Genomic DNA, 19768 nt, shown 5'->3' with positions numbered 1-19768 from the left:
GTCTGTTTGGTCATACAATATGTATAATGTATGGTAAATCGGTATTTGTGTGTCAAAATACTGGCATTTTACACCAAAATGAATGAATTAAACATAAATAGGTGAATAAATGCATGAATAATAGGCTGTGTTACAATTTTGTTTTTTTAGGAAATGGAGCCACAATCATTCATTCTTGTATGATTGCTTTGTGATTGCCAGTAAATGTGCCACACACACACACACACACACACACACACACACACACACACACACACACACACACACACACACACACACACACACACAGGTGTTGTTATCCATACAATGTGATCATAAACTTAAAAGGAGGATATTCTGTGTGATGTAGGGCCGCAACTAACGATTATTTTAATAGCCTAATCGATTAATCTGTTGATTATTTTTTCGATTAATCGATGAATCGGATAAAAAAACAAAAGCATTAATTTACATCAACTCAATACATACTTACATACATACTTGTTTTAGTTAATAGTTGTGTAAAGGTAAGTAGCCCAAAGAGCAGATACAGACAAGACACACACACACACACACACACACACACACACACACACATACACACACACACAGGTGGTTTGGTACAAGATAAAACTAAAAGCTTCCACTATGTCAGACAGGTACCCAAGGGTACTGCATCATTTACTCTCCACACTGGTCAGTCCATAGTAGGCTATGATGTCTGCTAGAAGAGCCTGTGGCAGAGATTTTGTGTTTAGTATGACATCTTGTGGTGGAAATAAGCATTTCAGCTACAAGAAAGACCACATTTTCCTCTTTCATGACAGCCTTCAAGCATTAAAATCCTTTTTGTGATGTATTTTATGTGAGATGTTTGGGCATAGGCCTAGTTAGCTGCCTTTCACAAATGTTATGATTGATTAATAGACAATCAAATAACACCTATGTGAATCTGTTACATTCCATTCTGTTAAAACTTTAAACCTTGCCTTTCTCATCAGACTTTGATTCATAAATTGTTTGACTGCCCATGCCTTGGAAATGTGCAGTACTCTACTGAAGGAAAATGGGCTTGATCTGTGGTGAATGTTGGGACATGTAGTTTCGGGACTTTCTTAGCTTCCCCATGTCCCGAACATCGAAAAGAGAAGTGTTAATAATGTAAATATCCAACTTGTCAAAAATACATTAAACACTGGGCTGTGTAATGATTATTATTAGCGGTAGCACTAAATCAAGAAAGTACATAAAACTGACTTAAATTCCCAGAGTGCTTTGAGAGCTGCGAGTTCCTTCTGGTATTTGTAGTCCACAGTCAGAGTTGTTTCCGTGTATCTAGCCTACGTGAGTTAGGTGGTGGAATCTGCTCTGTAAAGACAAACACATGTGAAATCATTGAACAGGTAAGGCAAACAGCTTATTTTGCCGGCTCCTGCCTATTGAATTTGTCGTTTGGATTAAAAATGCCAGTTAATTTCTTATGGTCAGTCCTTATTTGTCCGTTATTCTAGAAGCTAAAATCAGTGTGCAAAAGCAGCGCTTACATGGCGATGCATTTCCTTTTGTTCAGCTAGCTTATGTGAGAAATGTTTAAGCCAAATTCTCAGAAATGTAAGTCATTTAAAATAAACAGTGACTGAAAGGATTCATTAACGTTGGCTACCTAGCTGTTTCCTATTTTAGACACACTGTAGCTACACATTTCCCACGACACGTCGACATTAACGTCAATTTAGCTAGTCTCGGGGAAGTTACACATTTATTAGCCATATGGTTAGCTGTATTATATACTGTATAACCTGTGGTCTTTATTAGCATTGAGCTACGTTAGTTAGCATTAGGCTTGTCGCAGCTAACGTTGCGTTGTTTACAACGCGCGAATGCGGGTCTATTGGCTTATTTGCATGGCTGTGGTTGACTGAGCTCAGGGCAGCAGACCTGCTGGGTAAAATAACTGTTAATTGCTAAATATATGTATGTGTATATATTTTAATTAATATGAATTAAGGTTAGATAACAATGTAAGCGTCAGCTGGTCCTGTGATATTCACTTACTGAACTGTCTTGTGTCTTACAGGGTTGTGTGAATTTATGGAAACATGTCAAAGAAACGGGGCAGGTAGGATCACACAGCACGTCTGATTAAACCCCCTTTACCCTGATGTATGACAGTTACTTCTCTATGTACATAGAATGACACAGCAGGAAGTACTCTTCAAACCTAATACCTTTTTTATTAACAACTTTTTAATCCCAGTGTTTCTAGTATTCCCCTTATATTAGACTGCAGCCTAGTTGCTTTAAACTTGGATAAAAACATTATTCCAAAACAGTTTGACATCCTTTTTATAATGTGCTTACTTGTTTCCACTCTTCATTAAAGCTGTAGCAAAGTACATTGAATAGGTTTTTGTAATACGTCATTTTATTTATAATTCAGTCTGGCATACTTGGCCTTTGTATTTAGATTGTAATCATAACGTAATGTGGGGTTGGCTTTTGTTAGTAAGCACAACATGAGCCTGTAATGTTGAACCTGCCAAACATCTTCGGGGTTTAAGGCATTGCCATATCATAAGCACTACAGATACCATTAATAAGATAGATAAGACTGACTAGTCCGACTAATAGATTTACAAACATATTTTTGCTGCCATTTTACAGTACTATTGGTTACAGTGTGTTTGTTTGCTACCCCTCTGTGCCATGTTTGCAGACACTTGGTGAAGTTACGCTGCCATTAGTAATGGCATGTTTAGAGGCACTAAAGCAAGTTTTCCTCAGTGGGAAGATGACTAAACATGACAGAAATTGGTTAAGCTGATAGCATGACACTTGTATATTAATATATGACAGATTTATACCTTTGTGTGCATAATAGAGGTGTGAATCTTCACTGATCCCGATTCGATTACGATTATCATGTCTTCGATTCGATATCTCGATGCATCACGATGCGTTAAATACATTTTTCTATTAAAGCCATATAGGATATTTAATTCATAGCTTTTCAAGCTTCAAAAACAAAACATTCTGCAGTGCTCTAATACTAAATACATTGGATACATAAAACTACAGCACTGAGCACATGGCACTTCCTGAATGTGCAAAACATAACAGAATATGTAAACAGAAAGGTTGTTAGGCATACATTAAATTGTAAACAGAAATAATCGATCATGGCCTGGCCGATAATTGATGCAGCATCGTCCATGTCCACGATTCGATGCATTGATTATTTGATTAATTTCAACACCTCTAGTGCATAATATGTAACATTTCACTGTTTGGGGGGAATATTACCCATTTAGCATCCTGGATGTTTGGAAAAGGCCTTTTAGATCTACAACTACATTAATATTAATATGGACCTAATTCCCTCGATGTTCACAGGAAGCGAAGCAGTGGAGAGCTGAGCGAGAGCTCGGCGTCGACCCTGAGCCCAGACCCTGACAACCTGCTGGGCCGTAGGATTCAGCACACGTGGAGGGAGAAGGGTAACGTGACCAAGTGGAAAGGCACCGTTCTGGAGCGCCTAACTATGAACAGCTCCCTCTACATGGTCAAATATGACGGCTTTGACTGCGTTTATGGCATCGAGCTCTTCAAAGACAATCGGGTGTCCAATCTGCAGGTCTTGTCAGAGAAAGTCGGTAAGTGTGTCAAGGTCTATCTCTAATCATTGACATATTTTTGCTTTGCTTTGGGTGTGCATATGTAAGCACTTAAGTATTTAGAAGTTGTATTTTTTAGCTTTTTTTTATTTTGGTAACTACTCTGGTCATATATAATGTTTCTCAGTACAGTTTCAGTACAGTTTCTCAGGAATCACTTTGCCTATTTCTTCGAAGTTTCTGTTTCATGCTTGAGTTTGTGTCTTCTAATCACACCACTGTTTTGGCTTACTGAATCGTGAAATGTATCACTTATTTTGTACCTGATTATGAATTAATGAGTTGTAGAAAACAACCAAAAGGGACAATCATTTATGAAAGAATGGTATACACTTGAAATGATAACACTGACAGTGTGAACACTTTAGCCTAGTCGATACTGGACATTTTTTAGTGCAAAGAATAAGTTACATCTAATACATCTGCCAACAATTTTTGTTCTAGTCAGTTTAAAACATTTCTTTTTGGCAGCATCATAGGATAATTAGGGATTGACCGATATGGATTTTTTTAGTGGCGATACCGATTTATTTATTCATTTTTTTTATTTTTCCCCCATCGGCCTTAGCCGATGACCGATACGGGCTGCCGATATTTGAAGCCGATACTGCTTTTGCTTCCTCAATTTATGTCATAAAAATGTAAAACCTGCCACACTGGATTTGTTTTTGGAATCTGCTCTCCCATTTCTTTAAAAATAATAAACAAAACCACAGATCAGTGTCACTTCTGCAATCATCATTCATATCACCCAAATTATGTGTGCAATGTGCATCAAATGGATGGGTGCACTGCATATGGTTAACTGTGCAAAGGTAAAAGGCTTTCATCAACATCTACAACACAGCCTTGATGATGCATTGCTTGCTGACATATTATAAACATATGACATATGGAAAAACTATCGGCGAACGCAGCAGCCGTGTATCAGCCGATACAGGTAAAAACGCAAATATTGGCCCGATATATCGGCCGGCCGATAAAATCGGTCTATCGCTAAGGATAATATTGTAATTAGGGCTTCACAATATATCGTTTTTTTATTGTCATCGCAACATCAACTGGCGCAATATACATATGGTCGAAAGGTTGCGACATATCACGATAGACACTACGAGATTTTTTGTGTTTTAGTTTAAAGAAAATATCAGTAGAAAATTGCACTTTAAAATGTATGTCATTCTCTTTTAGTAGTGCCTCAATTCAATGTTCAATTTGTTCAATAAGAGAATGTTAGAAATGATTATTTGTTTTAAATTCGACAAGCAGTTTGTATTTTAAAAGAACACTGAAAGCAACAGAAAGGCAGAACTGAGTATACTCTAATATCTGTTAATTTATCGCAAGTAATATCATTATCGCAATATTCAACGTTATCGCGTATCGCATATTTTCATCATATTGTGCAGCCATAATTGTAATGCCTTACTATGCTGGGATCTATAAAGTTTGCCATTTAACACAGGCTTATCAAAGTGTCTTCTTCCTGCAGTGAACAATAAGATTAAGGTGCCTCCCGGGGCAGAGGAGCTGGTAGGCCGGGCTGTGGAGCATCTGTTTGAGAAGGAGGACGGTGAGAAAAATGAGTGGCGAGGCATGGTGCTGTCCCGAGCCCCCATCATGACCCACTGGTACTACATCACCTACGAGAAGGACCCGGTGCTTTACATGTACCAGCTCTGGGACGACTATAAGGACGGAGATCTACGTGTCCTGCCTGAATCAGGTATATTAACAAGTGCTTTATTGTTTGTGTGCATTAAACTGTAAACATTTTGTATTTTAGATGCTCCTGGGAGGGTGGGAGGAAGAGAGCAGGGCACATTTACATAGTCAGCATTACAAAACACTCCAATCTCTATTCCGCCGCCTTCTTTTTTTCCTGAACATTTTGTGCATAGTTTCTGCTTTTGTGAGAGTATGTTTGAGAGAGTATGTTCTGTTATGAGCACTTGTGTCTTATCATGAAGAGACAATGCTATCTACTAGGGCTGTTGGAACGAATTTGGAAAGTTGAATATAATTTGAATAGTAAAAAAATCAGTACTTTTCGAATGCTGAAATTACTATTCAAATGTGATTATTTTTATAAATAGGTTGGCTAACGTTCGCTAATCTCCCTCTTCTCATGTCACGTCTGAACAATAAGTACGGGAGTGAGAAACACACGGCATTGTGAGCTAACGTTACGTACCGAGTAACGTTAGTACAGGGGGAGTGACAGTCTGGGGCTGGAAATTGGAAGAAGGATGGGAAATAGTTTTAACATGACTTTAAAATTGACATCCACCGAGCCAAAATGCTTATGTTATCCAGGGCTCCAGACTAACTTTTTTCACTAGGAGCACAGTGGCCCCCAACTGAAAATTTAGGGGCGCAACCAGAAAATGTAGGGGCACACACCGTAAATCAACATGCTAACCAAATATTCACATTCTACTAATTTCCACTGTATTACTAATAAATACTTAACATATATAATATATTAAATGCAGAAATTACAATGTGCTCTTTCAAATTCTGTGTCACATTTTATTGTGCACTTTTGAAGATGCAACATAGAAGGTAAACCGACAGCACCATCGCTGTCACGACAGTACAAATATTAAAATAAATATACCATATATACATTCAGAATTTTAAAAAGTGCTTAGTAATCTTTCGGTCATTTCACAGTTAAAAACAATACTTAACAAATGTATGTAAACATTAGGGGTCGAGCTGACTTTTGAATTTGGTGAAGGGTAGTTCCTCCTTAGCAACGAAGTAGGCCATGTTAAATTTCAACATCATCTCTGCCTCATCTGCGCTCTGATTTACAGCCTCTCGTCTTCTAAAAGCAGCCGGCAGTGGCGTTGCTTTTTCATTTATTAACATGTCACGGCATACTCTCTGCTTGAGGCTAAGATTGTGTTTAACTAGTGTATTGTGTTTAAACTGCGAAGTGCCCGCACTGTCGGCAAACTTTGTGTTCCCCGCAGTTCTGGGGTAGTGCTGGGAACTGGGAGGAGGCAATGTTCAGCTTCCAATTGTAGATGATTTATTATCTTAACCTTGCAGGGTTTTTTTCCGCAAATGTTTAAGCTTTGCTTAAAAATGATAAAAGAAGAAATTGCTTGCTCTCGTTCTTATTTAGTCTTTCGCTGACTTATCTGGCCGTTATTTATCTGTCTGTCACCCAGAGAACAAACACCTGCTGCCAGCCGACAGGAAGCCAGGTGAGGAGCCAGAGAGCCTCGTGGGTAAACAGGTGGAGTATGTCACAGATAACGGTCTGAAGAGGACGGGCTTGGTCATCTACCAGGTCCCAGCTAAGCCCACGGTATACTACATCAAATATGACGATGACGTCCACATCCACGTCTACGATCTGGTGAAGACCACCTAGAACTGACTGTCCGATTTATCTTCAGCTGACGGCTCATCTCTGACCCTACCAGTCGTTACCTGTGAAAGTGTTACACATTTCAGTTTTCCTCTAGCTGGAGGCGATGTGCCGAAGATCAAAAGCCACGCCTTTTCTTTTTTTGAGGGGAGGGTTGGGTGGGGCGGGGGCTTCTTTCTTTCTTTCTCACATCACCAGATATCTCGGTTTTTGATTCTCAATTTTAAGTTGACCTTCTTGTATAACTGTGGGGTCCTCATCAATGTAAATAAAGCAGGTCTGAGACCGGTTGTATAGCCCAGCAGATGAAATGGAGCTAGAAGTATGTTTTGGTTAAATCATACTTGTATAGTGCAACTTTCAAACTCCAAATTCATACTTTTTGTAAGCAACACATCAAACAAATAATTCAGCTTTCTTACTTATATACCTCTGTGTTTTACTGTTATTTCATTTCACTTTTATATACGCCTGTGCTATTTATTTCTTCGGGAATACCTGGCTGTGCTGCTGGTGACATTTTGACAAGACTTGTCAGCTGTGCTTTGTGTGTCACTGGGTAGGCCTCAAGTTTGTTGACCATAGAATTAATATTCATTTGACCAGTGTGCTTATCTTGCCATCACAGTGAACCATGATTTCATTTCAAGTGTTTCAGGTTTGATGAGACTTGACAGTCTCACATCATGGATATAAAACATGATGAAACAAGATATATCAAACAAGTCATTTATCATAGTTCTGTTCTGTTTCATCATGTAATCTGCAAGTTTTCTACATTACGATAATATATGAAAAATACTGATGTTGATGTCAAGTTGTTTCAACGGTGTTTGTGCTACACACTATTTATGTAGTTCAAATTGGCTCCCAACATTGTTTAGTGTTTTGGACTAAAGTCTTTATTATTTGCCAAAATATGAATGATGTGATATATATTCACGACTCAAACTATTGTTCATTGTGACCCTAAATATGTTTTGTTTTTTTCTGTAAATATAATCAGACATTTTTATGAACGTAAAACTAAGCTGCTTGAAAATTATTTTCGCGTCAAGTTCTCGTTAAAGGTTGTTTGTGTGGTGGCTGTTTTGTTCATTTGTGTGAATGAGTTCCACCATGGTTGAAAGTACAATACATTAATATGATTGTACTGTCGGAGGTGATCAGGTAGTGCTTCTCTTAATTAATAGCATGCTACACTTTACACTTTAATTCATAATCCAAGGCTCTCACCATGTGACCTCCATATTGTCTATATGTTGCTGATATAGTGGCACAATTGACCCATTCAGAATGTGAATATTATTAGAATTAAATGTAGGCTCTATGTGCGTATCTAACTGAATGTTAAATTCTTCTTTTTATATAATTTAGGGTTTTGAAGCCTCCTTGGCCCTCGCTGAATACAGTCAATGGATACTCTACATTACGCTGTTTTTTCCCAAAGCACCCATCTTCACCTTTCAAATGCAATTGTGAAATAACTAGTCATAGTAAGTAAAATATACATTTTTGCCACCAACTTCCGAAAACACAGTTTTATGTTATGAACAATTAGGGCTGGGCAATATGTTGATATATGTCTCAGATTTTGGATATCGGAATATGACACAAGTGTTGTCCTGGTTTTACAGGCTGCATTAGAGTAAAGTGATATAATATTTTCTGAACTTACCAGGCTGTTCTAGCTGTTATATTGTTTGCCTTTACACACTTAGTCATTATATCCACATTATTGATGATTATTTATCTAAAATCTCATTGTGAAAATATTTTGTTAAAGCACCAATTGTCAACTCTACAATATTGCCATCAATGTATTTGGTCAAAAATATATTTGATTTACATGATGTTTGATATTTGATAGTGGGGGTGGTGCAGTGGATATGACACATGCCTATGGTGTGGGAGATCTGGGTTTGATTCCCACTGCGATACATCAACCCTGAACCCTGTGTCCCTGAGCAAGACACTTAACCCCTAGTTGCTCCAGAGGCGTGCAACCTCTGACATACATAGCAAGTGTATGTTGCTTTGGATAAAAGCATCAGCTAAATTACATGTAATGTAATTTTCTCCATATTGCCCAGCTCTATGAACAGTACACATTCTAGTAAAAAAAAAACAATTCTTGTAGCACAGTATGAGACAGATTTAACACCCTACTTTGGTCATTGCAAGAAAAAAAAAATTATTTCTTTATTTAGCTTCTTAAACAGATAGATTCTGACATTGACACTGATGCCTTCCATGTTTAACAGTGAGGCAAAAGCTGTTACAAGGGGATTAACAACAAAATAACCAAGATAATATTGGTCAAAAACAGGCAGTTACACATTAAAAGAAAAAGTGTAACAACAAGAAATAACAACAATCAGTGATGTGTGTCATGCTTTAAAAAGTTCATAACTAACTATAAAGTTTGACTCGACATTTTCCCTCTAGTTCTTTAACCTAATTTAAACAGGTTCCTGATACACTTCTGTATTTAAAGGCCAATGAAATCAGGGGAACATAAACTATTAACTTACACAGTTGATAATTTGGCATCAGCAGTAGACACTCATAATCATAATCCTGTGCACACATTGGCTGTGCAAAAGGCCTCTATTTTGTAGTGCATAGCTTTCCCTTATTTTCTGTAAGCAGCCGTTATTTGTCCTACAGTATTGCAAATTATTCATCATCAACAAAAAGATATGAGCAATGACCCTGCTTTGATATTTGTAATTATTTAATGCCAAGCACAATCTGCCATGAGGTGGAGCTTATGTCTGATAACAGGGTTGATCAGTGTCTGCTCATCAAACGTCAGCCCCGCTTTGATGACGGGCACCCATGTTCTCTCCTGATTCCCGTGTCTCCTGACCACACATGTAGCCACATGCTGACTGCCTCTCCCTCCCCCAGAGTCCCACCAGGGTGCCAGGGTGCTGGTGACGGGTGCCAGTACAGACAGCGGGGGAACAGTTGGCATACCATCACGCCAGGCTGGGTGCCCAGATAGTAATAACGACGAGGAGGGAGTACATGCATTACAGAAGGTCTGTGCTCTTGAGAATGTGTCTGATGCAATTTGTCAACTGTTGTGCACTTCCTTTTACACATCCATCATTATTTTCTAGCATTTTCTTTCTTCGTGAAACCATCTGCCTGGACTCTTGGCAACTGCTTTCATTGTTCAGACACAGTAATTATAAACTCAAGTGTCTTTGACTGTGAATCCATCGTTTCTCACAAGGTTATACTAGCTTTGTTAATTCAGGCGAAATGAGATAAATAAAGCACCATATGTGCATGGCGTCCTGTGCGTGGCAGAGGTTCTTGGGGCTCAGAAGGCTGCACATGTAAGGGTGCATGCTTTGTTCCTTAGATCTATATCTTTATTAATAACAATAGGCCAGAACGTAGCCAGAGTATGTTATAAAATGGTCAGGTTCACTGCTGACCACCTCAGTAGATTTTAAATTTATAGAGCCTCTTTCAAGAGAAAAAGGTTTAGCGATAATTTGTATGTTCTGTATGGGGCTACAATCAACAATAAATCCACCGCCTTAAGCAAACAGGCTGAGAGCTGTTCATGAGCTCTGTGAAGGACGCGAGGCAGAAACATCTTTATACATTCATATGAAAAGGTTCTTCTCAGAGAATCCTCAGCTCTGCTTTTTTTTTCCTGAGAGTTACATTAGTATAGGACCTTCCTTGAAAACCTTGAAACTTTGTCTGCATTCTTATTGGCCAATAAACAAATGCACTTCACTCTTTTGTGTTGCTTAGCAACGCAAGCCAGTCCCTGGTTTTTATATATGAAAAAACAGCACGTCGCCAATCTGGAGACTTACAGGGTGCAGTGTGAATGAGACCAGCCACAATGCATATTTAATTAAAACGTTGCGAGCTTTTCTGAATTTTTAAGTTTAGTGTCAGTGGAGATAAAGATGATTCGTCATTCAAATGTATCATTGGTTTCATGTCAGCTTTGGGTTTCAATTATGCTAAATCAAGCAACCTTTACTTTGCATTTATCTGAAACATTTATTGTAAATATCGTTTTTTTTTCGTCTTTTTTTTTAAAAGAATGTGCTTTTTTCATTTGATATGAGCTTGCCTTGTGTTCTAAGCACCGTGTTTGCCATGCACAATAAAAATAGAGCTCCTGTCAGGTCACTCATGCAGGTATCCTGGGGGAGGGAGAGGCATGTGGTGTGTTTGTGAATGTTTAGTGTCTAAAGCCTCAAGCCTTTTCCATCATTTTCATCTAATCCTTTTACAATTTCCCATTTCTAAGAAATAATTGTGCTCACCTCCACTTCTTTTTTTTAAATATATTTCAGCACCTCTGGTAGATTTTGACGTAATGCTGAAGCATTGTGATTTGAAGTCTTTTAATTGTACATCTGTGTCTGTTACTATATTTATTCTATTCTAAATTTGCTCATCTCTGTGAATACAGCATCAGCCGTTACACCCGCACTGGAGCAGTGAGCAGGATCTATTGGACTTGTGTCTTCTTTAATGTGTGAGCTTGCCTCTCAGGCTTCTTGGTTGACTCTAGACATGTTACTGTATATTTTGCTCAGGTCTGTTTACTGATATTAATCAAAGCTCAGAAAAGGCCTGGCTATGCATTCAGAGACTCATTCCCTAATTATTTCTGATCTAATGGGCTCCTAGCCAGGGGTGTCGGACTGGGGGGGGGGGAAAGGGGACTTTACCCAGGGCCCTCATGTGAGGAGCGCCCAAAAAGATGCGAGAATGAATAGCTGTGGATGCGGGAGGGGGCCCATAGAAAATGCCTTTCTACAGAGCCCAGAATGTTGTGCTACGCCCCTGCTCCTATCACTGCTGCTAAGTTCACACTGAATGCTTTCTTCTTAGCAATGTGTCAGTCAACATGCACGCAGTCAGGTCAGCCTCCATACACTTCTTTTAATTTAATAATTAATAATAATTTAATAATTAGCATGATTTCCTGCATAGCTGTTTTTTGTGATATCTTTACCATTTGGTGTGCGTTAGAATTTAGTTGCATGCATTCATGTATTTACACAGCAGCATAACCTGACCATGACCATCACTTGGTCACTCAAAACTCACACACACATTCTGAAGAAACTAAAGCACAGCGGGAAGCAAGTGCTCTCCACTGTCCATTACAGTGACTGAGGCAGCCACTGAAGAGGGATTGAGACCCCTCTTATTGATGGTTGACATGTATTTCAACCTCTGAGCACTCAAAGTGTTGCACATAGTACATCGTTAAGTAAAGCTTTCTGGCAGCAAGCCATCTCATCTAAGAGAGGTTGGGGAATGGAGTGTATTTAGTAGGATACGAGAACAGGATTTTTTTTTTGGAGCTCCTCAGCACCTGGTGTGTGTTGTATAGTGACATTGTGACATGTACGTTCAATGCTGTCACATTGGTGCCAATGTGAGGAAATGCAGAAATACACATAAAAGGTTTACATCCGTCTTTTATTTCACCAATATAAAAAGCTAGAAATAAGGTCCAATGCAGATTAATTAAGGAGCAATTAACATTCACACAAACAATTACATTCATGTAGCACAATTGGAAAGAAGTGAAGTGCAGAATAAACTACTGGAAAGGGAAAGGGAAGTGAGTAACGCTGGGTTATTGGGTCTGTTTTGTACGGAATGTGCTTCTGTATGTCATTATTTCAGTATTTCCCTGAGGTTTTAGTACAGTTTTCATTGTGCGTGATTCAGTTCAGAGTATCGTTGATTAAACTGTGCTTTTGCAATTTTACACATAGACACATGCAGGCAGGGATGAATCAGAACATTTACACATTACATTTTTTTTAAGGACAGGTTACATATTGTTGAAGCTGAATTAAACATGAAAACTCAGTTACAATGCCAACACTGAAATGTGAACGCATTCTCAATTAAAGAGCCGTGCACGTTAAAGCTGACTGAAGAGAACTGCTTGTGCTGAGAGGCAGACTGGGACTTGTTGTTCTTTGATCAGCGTCACAACAAAATCACTAGTCTTCCACTCAGCACTACCAACACTTTGGCAAAGCATCCTCTCATTTGTGTTTGGAGCGCCACATCCACTGCTTCAATCTGTAATGAAAGAAAAACTGTTGTAACACCACGGGGCCTTGAAATACTTGAAATACCTTCCGCAGTTAAACATGATACATCAATCTTGCATTGTCACCCAGAGTTACAGAGCATTTCAGGATATGCATGTGTCACAGGTGTTGCCGAGCACCCGACCACCGGCTAGGGGTGTGTGACAGCTTGTGAACTTCAGATGTCGGAGATGGAAACACTAATGCAATTCCCATATTTATGTTTCCCTCAACCCATTTCTCTCTGAAGCCTGTTGACATTCCATCCTTCCTTTGTTGTTGTAATGTCAACCTTTCAGTTTCTCTCAAAAGAGGGAGACAGGAGGAGGAGGGGAGGAACAGAGAGGATCACAGCACAGCACTAAATGCTGTTCACTATATGCAATGAACAGAAAACCCCAAGCTGTGCACAGTTTGCAATTACACCCCCATTTCGATTGAGAAAATAGAAAATCAACTCATTGATATGTGATTTCTTTCCAAAAAAAGTCACATTTGGACTGAAAGAGAAAAAGAGGGAGAGAAAAGAGACAGACAGATTGTCCTGCATCTCCAGTATGTTTCTGAGCTGGTAGCTATGCAACAAGATTGGGAGCCATTGGAAGAGGGGGATGGGAAGGTGGGGACAGTTAAGTGAGAGGAAGGAAGCAAGGAAGGAAGGAAGGAAGGAAGGAGGGAAAGGGGGGTCCTTGAGTGTAGAGTAGAGAAAAGAGGAGTGCTGAGCAGAGACAACACTCTATTTAGACCAAATGGAGAACCCCAAAAGAGATAATCAATAATGTTCACCAGAGTCATTGTATCCTAGTATTGATAAACACAAATGACTTAATTTGCTGTTGCTCTTGCAGGCACACATTCAAGCATCTGCAGCTCAAAAATCGTCCATTTAGTTTCCAAGCAGCAGGGACATTTGAATGCTCACCATTAGGGTTGTGTTAATATTCGCTAGACATGTCAACAGGATTGAAAATATAAGCTATAAAAGCGAAAAAAGAAACCTGTCATTCCGTCCAGATCGCAGCTATAGAGAAATGAGTAGCCCTCGACGTGGGAGCTGTCCAGCGTATTGGTGCTGAAATGACGCCCTACTTTCCTCCGGGTCCATCTCCTCTTCAGCATCTCGCCTCGATTCCGGCCCGGGAAAAGAAAAGAAAAAACATGCCACCTGTTGCTGCACCGAAGTTTTCTCTCAGGAGGTTATAGAGCCAAAAGACCTCTGCTATCTTCCTATCCTGGTCTAAAGTAAGGTCAGTTATATTTCTCTCTCTCTCTCTTTCTCTCAAATCACGACAACATGACGACATGATAAACATTTTCCCCTGCCAGGCGAGGCAGGAAGAGGAGGAAGGGGTTGCCATTTAATTTCCCGTAGACGCTGTCGGGGATTTCGACAGCTATTCGTGTTTTCTTTTTAATGGCTCGGAGGGTGTTTTGTGTTTTTTTTTCTTCATCATATTTGTTTTTCAATCCTGAAGTGCAAAAAAAGAGAAAAGGTTGTGGAGCGATAAACAATGCAAACATATGAATATCCTGCAGCCTAACATTGCATTCGCTTAATAAAAAGGAACAAAGGCTGTAAGTGCTGGACTCACCGTGTATCGACCTGAACAACAGGTGATGCCGACATAATGCGATGCAACGTGTGCTGGATGGGCAGCCAAGGCTGAGTCTCTTTTTCTGTTGAAATCAGCCACGATCTGAGGCTGTTGCGCCCTCCCATCTGAGCTCCACGTAATGGTTATCGTGATGTTACTGGGTAGGCTGGAGGAAGATGGATCAGCGTGTTTATATACGTCTGCTGCCCGGAGAAGACAAGGCGGAGGCGGAGGCGGGACGAGGTGGAGTGACGACCGCGAGGGGAGGCCAATTGACGTGGATTTTTTTCCTCCAGACCTCGTTAAGGGTGCGGCCCAAACCAGCATCCACATTACATTATATGGTTATAAGGTTACGATGCTTATGAATAAAACATATGGGGAGATAGAATGTATGTCGATGGAAAATATCCCTTAGATTTCTATTTAAAGATTGATTCCTGTAGGGTTAAATCAACGCAGTTTTCTGACCTCATGTCAGCGCGTAATTTTAATCTGATCAAGAAAACACCTTTATCTCTCTCTCTCTCTCTCTCTCTCTCTCTCTCTCTCTCTCTCTCTCTCTCTCTCTCTCTCTCTCTCTCTCTCTCACACACACACACACACACACACACACACACACACACACACACAACATAAATTGAAATCTTGTGCCCCAAGTGTGTGAAAGACTGAGCACCTGTGTATAGTGAGGATCTGAGATGTAATTTAATTAAATCTGAATTGTGCAGATCAGGACTATGCATCAAATGAATTGGTGAGGGAAACAACAAGAGTGGAACGTTACATACCTAAAGGGCTGTGGAAATTGTAACTGGTAAAATTAATTGCTTTGGATAAAAACAATTGAGCTTAACACAGTTTAATTTATCCTCCTGCTTGGAGCCAGTTATACACTTAGACTTAGCCTATTGGTTAATTTTGTTAAAACTAAAAGCCCAGTGGATCTGGGAAATTCAATACTTTGTCATTTATTTTCAACATAGTTGATTGCTTTTAGCTCACATAAAAACATAACCATCACACACAGTAACCACACTGAAACATAAAGAAATCGATAAAAACTTAAAATGACCATAGTCAACAATAAAATCTGTATACATAAAATGAGTGAATGAATGAATGAAGAAATTTATTTCAGACATATCAAAATAATCCAAACAAAACATTACACAAAAATAAAAACCAACATAGACATGTCTGAAAAGGAGTAGGAGGAAGTATACACTTATTTAATCCTACCCCTTTTCCATAACTCAATAACTTATTGTAATTGTTATTTCATTTAACACATATGTCGTATTCACAATTATCTTATTATATATAACCTATATATCTACTATACATATGAACACACACAATTACATACAAATACACCTACAAACACACCAGCTCACACACACACACACACACACACACACACACGTCAACGAACATACAGTATATATTGCAGCTGTTAATGCCCTCCTTTCATATAATCTTTGAAAATCATTGCTTTGTAACTTTTTTTAAAGAATATTAAAACAATAAATAGATAAAACACGCATTCCCATGGGGATACTGTCAATGCCACAACCCAACTATGATGTATACCATTGTGTAGATACAGTGTCTTGTGGACAACAACACCCTTGGGTTGGTTTTGATACTTTTTTTAAGAAGGGAGGAAGCTAAAAAAAGATGTTTTGCGGGGTGAGAGGAGTCCTGAATAGTACCACTTTATATAATTTCAATTCAAATGACATAATAGTCAAATTATTCTCATTGTTTTTGACCTCCTTGACAGTTTAGTTGTAATTGTAGGCCTGCAGGGTGCAAGAGAGTGATTTAAATGTGCAGTTGTTGTACCTTTAAGAGTTTGGGTTTAGTATTATTAGTATAACATTATTTGATTTTTCTTCTAGTACAACGACTGTAAAACTGAGCAGCATTATCACAGTCAGCAGAGGTGCCTGCGGTTCTTTCGTGCTTTATGACTCTGCCCGCTCCTCACTCATCCTTTCTGAACCAGAGGAAAACTGCCAAACGACCCGTCAGAAGGAAGAAAGAATTACAAACCAAATTTTAACATTTTTTGTTTATGTAAGGATTGGATTGTACCTCCCTGTGATTTAGAATTATAAAACAGTATTGTCAGTGAGCCACGGGGCATTAAAAAGCTTTGTCAGCAATTAGAAGCTTAGGTGGCATCTCCCTTATGAAGAAATAGTCTATGAGGAATATTTCCTTGGCATATGAACTGTTACAAGCAAATGAAAAACAACAGTTTGAAACCAAATAATATAAAACATATATAAACAATATGAATCCTGTTGATAATTCCACGTGAGTTTTATGCTTTACATGTTGACAAGTCTTCATTTTAGGGCTCCTGTTTTTACTTCATCTAGAAAATATCAAAAATGATTCTCCAATTCTCTTCACAAGCTACCAGTCCTCTGGGATGTAGTAAAATGCTGTTGTCCGTGTTTAATTTACAGTGACATGCAGAGAAAAGGAAGCAGCTCTTTATATTTGCAAAGCTGTGCTGAGCATTTTTATTTATATTCATCAATAACTGAGCAGTCGTCACAGAAGGGCTCGATTTAAGGACGGAATAACTTCATTTTCCGAAAATAACAAGGACACCTTGACTTTCTTGCTGCTTTTAGGACCCTGTGTGACATTTTAACAACGTTTTCAATAGCCTCAAGACAATCAGACACAACTGAACCTTTATGCTGCTCTGACCTTGTTTCAGCTGTTTACATCATGGCATCTTCTCTGACAACTGCTATTTGAGGGCTCGTCACAGTCTACAGGCGGTGGAAGAACACCCTGTCAATCCACCGTTGAATGAATGCAAAGGTGCTGCTGGGGTAAGTGACTAGAGTCTATTTGTGAAATAGGCACATGGGTGACCCTCTTTGTGCTCTGAAAGAAATTACCCAAAAGAAGCCTGGGTGGCTGCAGCCATTAGTTCTCACAAAAGCCTTGTTCCTTTGATACAGCTGTAGTTCGGTTATCAATACATCTCAAGAGTCGGGCTTAGGGAGGAACCTGGGGGAAGATCCTGCTCTCTGTGTTGTGAGGCTTTAGTTGTATAACGAACATCCCACTCTGTGCCTCTTGATAGAAACATCAGGAGGTAGGATTATGCATATTAACAACCCCCCACCCCCCTCTGTCCTCCCCTCTGCTTTCAGGCCTTAATGTTAACATCTGCCCACCGAGAGCCACAGATGAGACTGTGTTGAATGTCTTCCATTCAGATGATTTATCTGATCACTATAATGGACTATGCATGTTATTTAGATGACATTATAATGGAGTCTGAGGGGGAGAATGGCTTGGGCACTCTGGTGTTGAGACAAGCTGAATCATGGAGGCCTATAGCCTCCTGATCGAAATAAAGACTAGTATTCAATATCAGCCATTTTCTGATTTATAATGGTAAATTATAGCAAAACCACAGGAGCAAAATCATTTAAGATCCCCTGATTCGTCATGTATTTAGACCCTTCAGCTGTTTTTTACACTGAAAAAATAATCCATTTCCTGCTTAAATGTGTAATAGTGAGTTTGGATAGGCCACAGGGCACAAGAAGAGGTGTAGGAGCATTGGGAGGCGGAGAACGTTCATTGTTTTTCATGCTCTGGGTAAAACACTATGCTTGTGTGGGCTGGACAGATAATATGATGAACATTTGCTGACTTTCAGGGAACAAGGTGAGGCCACAGGATGTTTTGCTGCCGTTAAAAACTCTCGCTCTTACAATGTGATGCATAACCGAGGACAAAATGAAACCAGATACAATCTCTGTTGGGATGTTTAACCTTCCTCAAAGACGGTTATAAAGCCAGTCAACATTACTGGCAGGATTTTTCTTTTAGTGAGTGTTTGAGGATTATCTACTCCTGCACCATCAAGAGCGTCCTGACGGGGAACATCACTGCCTGATACGGAAACAGCACCAAACAGAATCTTAAGGCCATGCAAAGAGCGGTTCGACCGGCTGAACATAAAATAGGCGGTGCTTTACTCTGCCTAAAGGATATTTACACCAGGCGCTGCAATAATAAGGCTAGAAAAATCATTAATGATCCCAACCACCCGGATAGCAGCCTTTTCTCCCTGTTGAGGTCAGGAAGAAGGTTCCGATATACCAGGCCAGCACTGAGAGGCTCAGGAGGAGCTTCTACCCTCAGGACACTAGGAGTACGTGCCAGGTCCTTCAATTGCATCCACGTTTCCTCCACTTGCTTCCCTTCCTCGCGTCTTAGTCCGTCCCACTGAGAAAGCATGGGAGCGACGCGAGGAAATCATGCGAGGAGAGGAAACGAGGAAATGTGTTTTTAGAGAGATGAGACATCCTTTCCTCTGAAGCATCATGTGAATTCATCGGCTGTGCGGGTTAGCAACGGCTTTCAGCTGCACGGCTTCCGGGAAGGCTGCTCTCGTGTATCCTCGCTCATAGCTCCTCGAGATCCATCCTCGCTCTTCGCTCTTTGTTCCTCGGGGCAGGAGTAAGAGCTTTGAGATGGCCTTCACAAAGACGGACCGGAACGACGGGATTACAAATCACTGGAATCATATTTTATATGATTTCATCCATCCACCCATCTGTCCATCCATCTATCCATCTTCAAGCGCTTATCCGGGGTCGGGTCGCGGGGGCAGCACATCCATCAGGGGACCCAAAATTCCCTTTCCCGAGCCACATGAACCAGCTCTGACTTGGGGGTCCCAAGCCGTTCTCAGGCCATGGTGCAGATATAACCTCTCCACCCAGCCCAGGGTCTTCCCCGAGGCCTCCTCCCAGCTGGACCTGCCTGGAACACCTCCCTAGGGAGGCGCCCAGGAGGCATCCTTACCAAGTGACTGAACCACCTCAGCTGGCTCCTTTCCACACAAAGAAGCAGCAGCTCTACTCCGAGCTCCTTACTGATGACTGAGATTCTCACCCTATCTCTAAGGGAGACGCCAACCACCACTTCTGAGAAAACCCATGCCGACTGCTTATACGCACGATCTAGTTCTTTTGGATT

The 19768-nt window shown here is 40.0% G+C and overlaps 1 protein-coding gene across 1 annotated transcript; it reads left to right on the top strand.

Annotated features, from left to right (window-relative positions):
- Positions 1-1246: 1246 nt before the first annotated feature.
- LOC116037390 (spindlin-Z-like) lies at positions 1247-8381 on the top strand. The gene is made up of 5 exons (XM_031281273.2): positions 1247-1382; positions 2057-2098; positions 3373-3632; positions 5146-5379; positions 6836-8381. Exons 2-5 carry the CDS (start codon positions 2079-2081, stop codon positions 7039-7041), a joined length of 720 nt encoding a protein of 239 aa, XP_031137133.1. The 5' UTR covers positions 1247-1382; positions 2057-2078; the 3' UTR covers positions 7042-8381.
- The last annotated feature ends 11387 nt before the right edge of the window (positions 8382-19768 follow it).

The sequence above is a fragment of the Sander lucioperca genome, chromosome 9 (assembly GCF_008315115.2).
Source record: "Sander lucioperca isolate FBNREF2018 chromosome 9, SLUC_FBN_1.2, whole genome shotgun sequence".
NCBI lineage: Eukaryota > Metazoa > Chordata > Actinopteri > Perciformes > Percidae > Sander > Sander lucioperca.
Note: the sequence above shows the minus strand (reverse complement) of the source record. Positions and strands in the feature narration are given on the sequence as shown.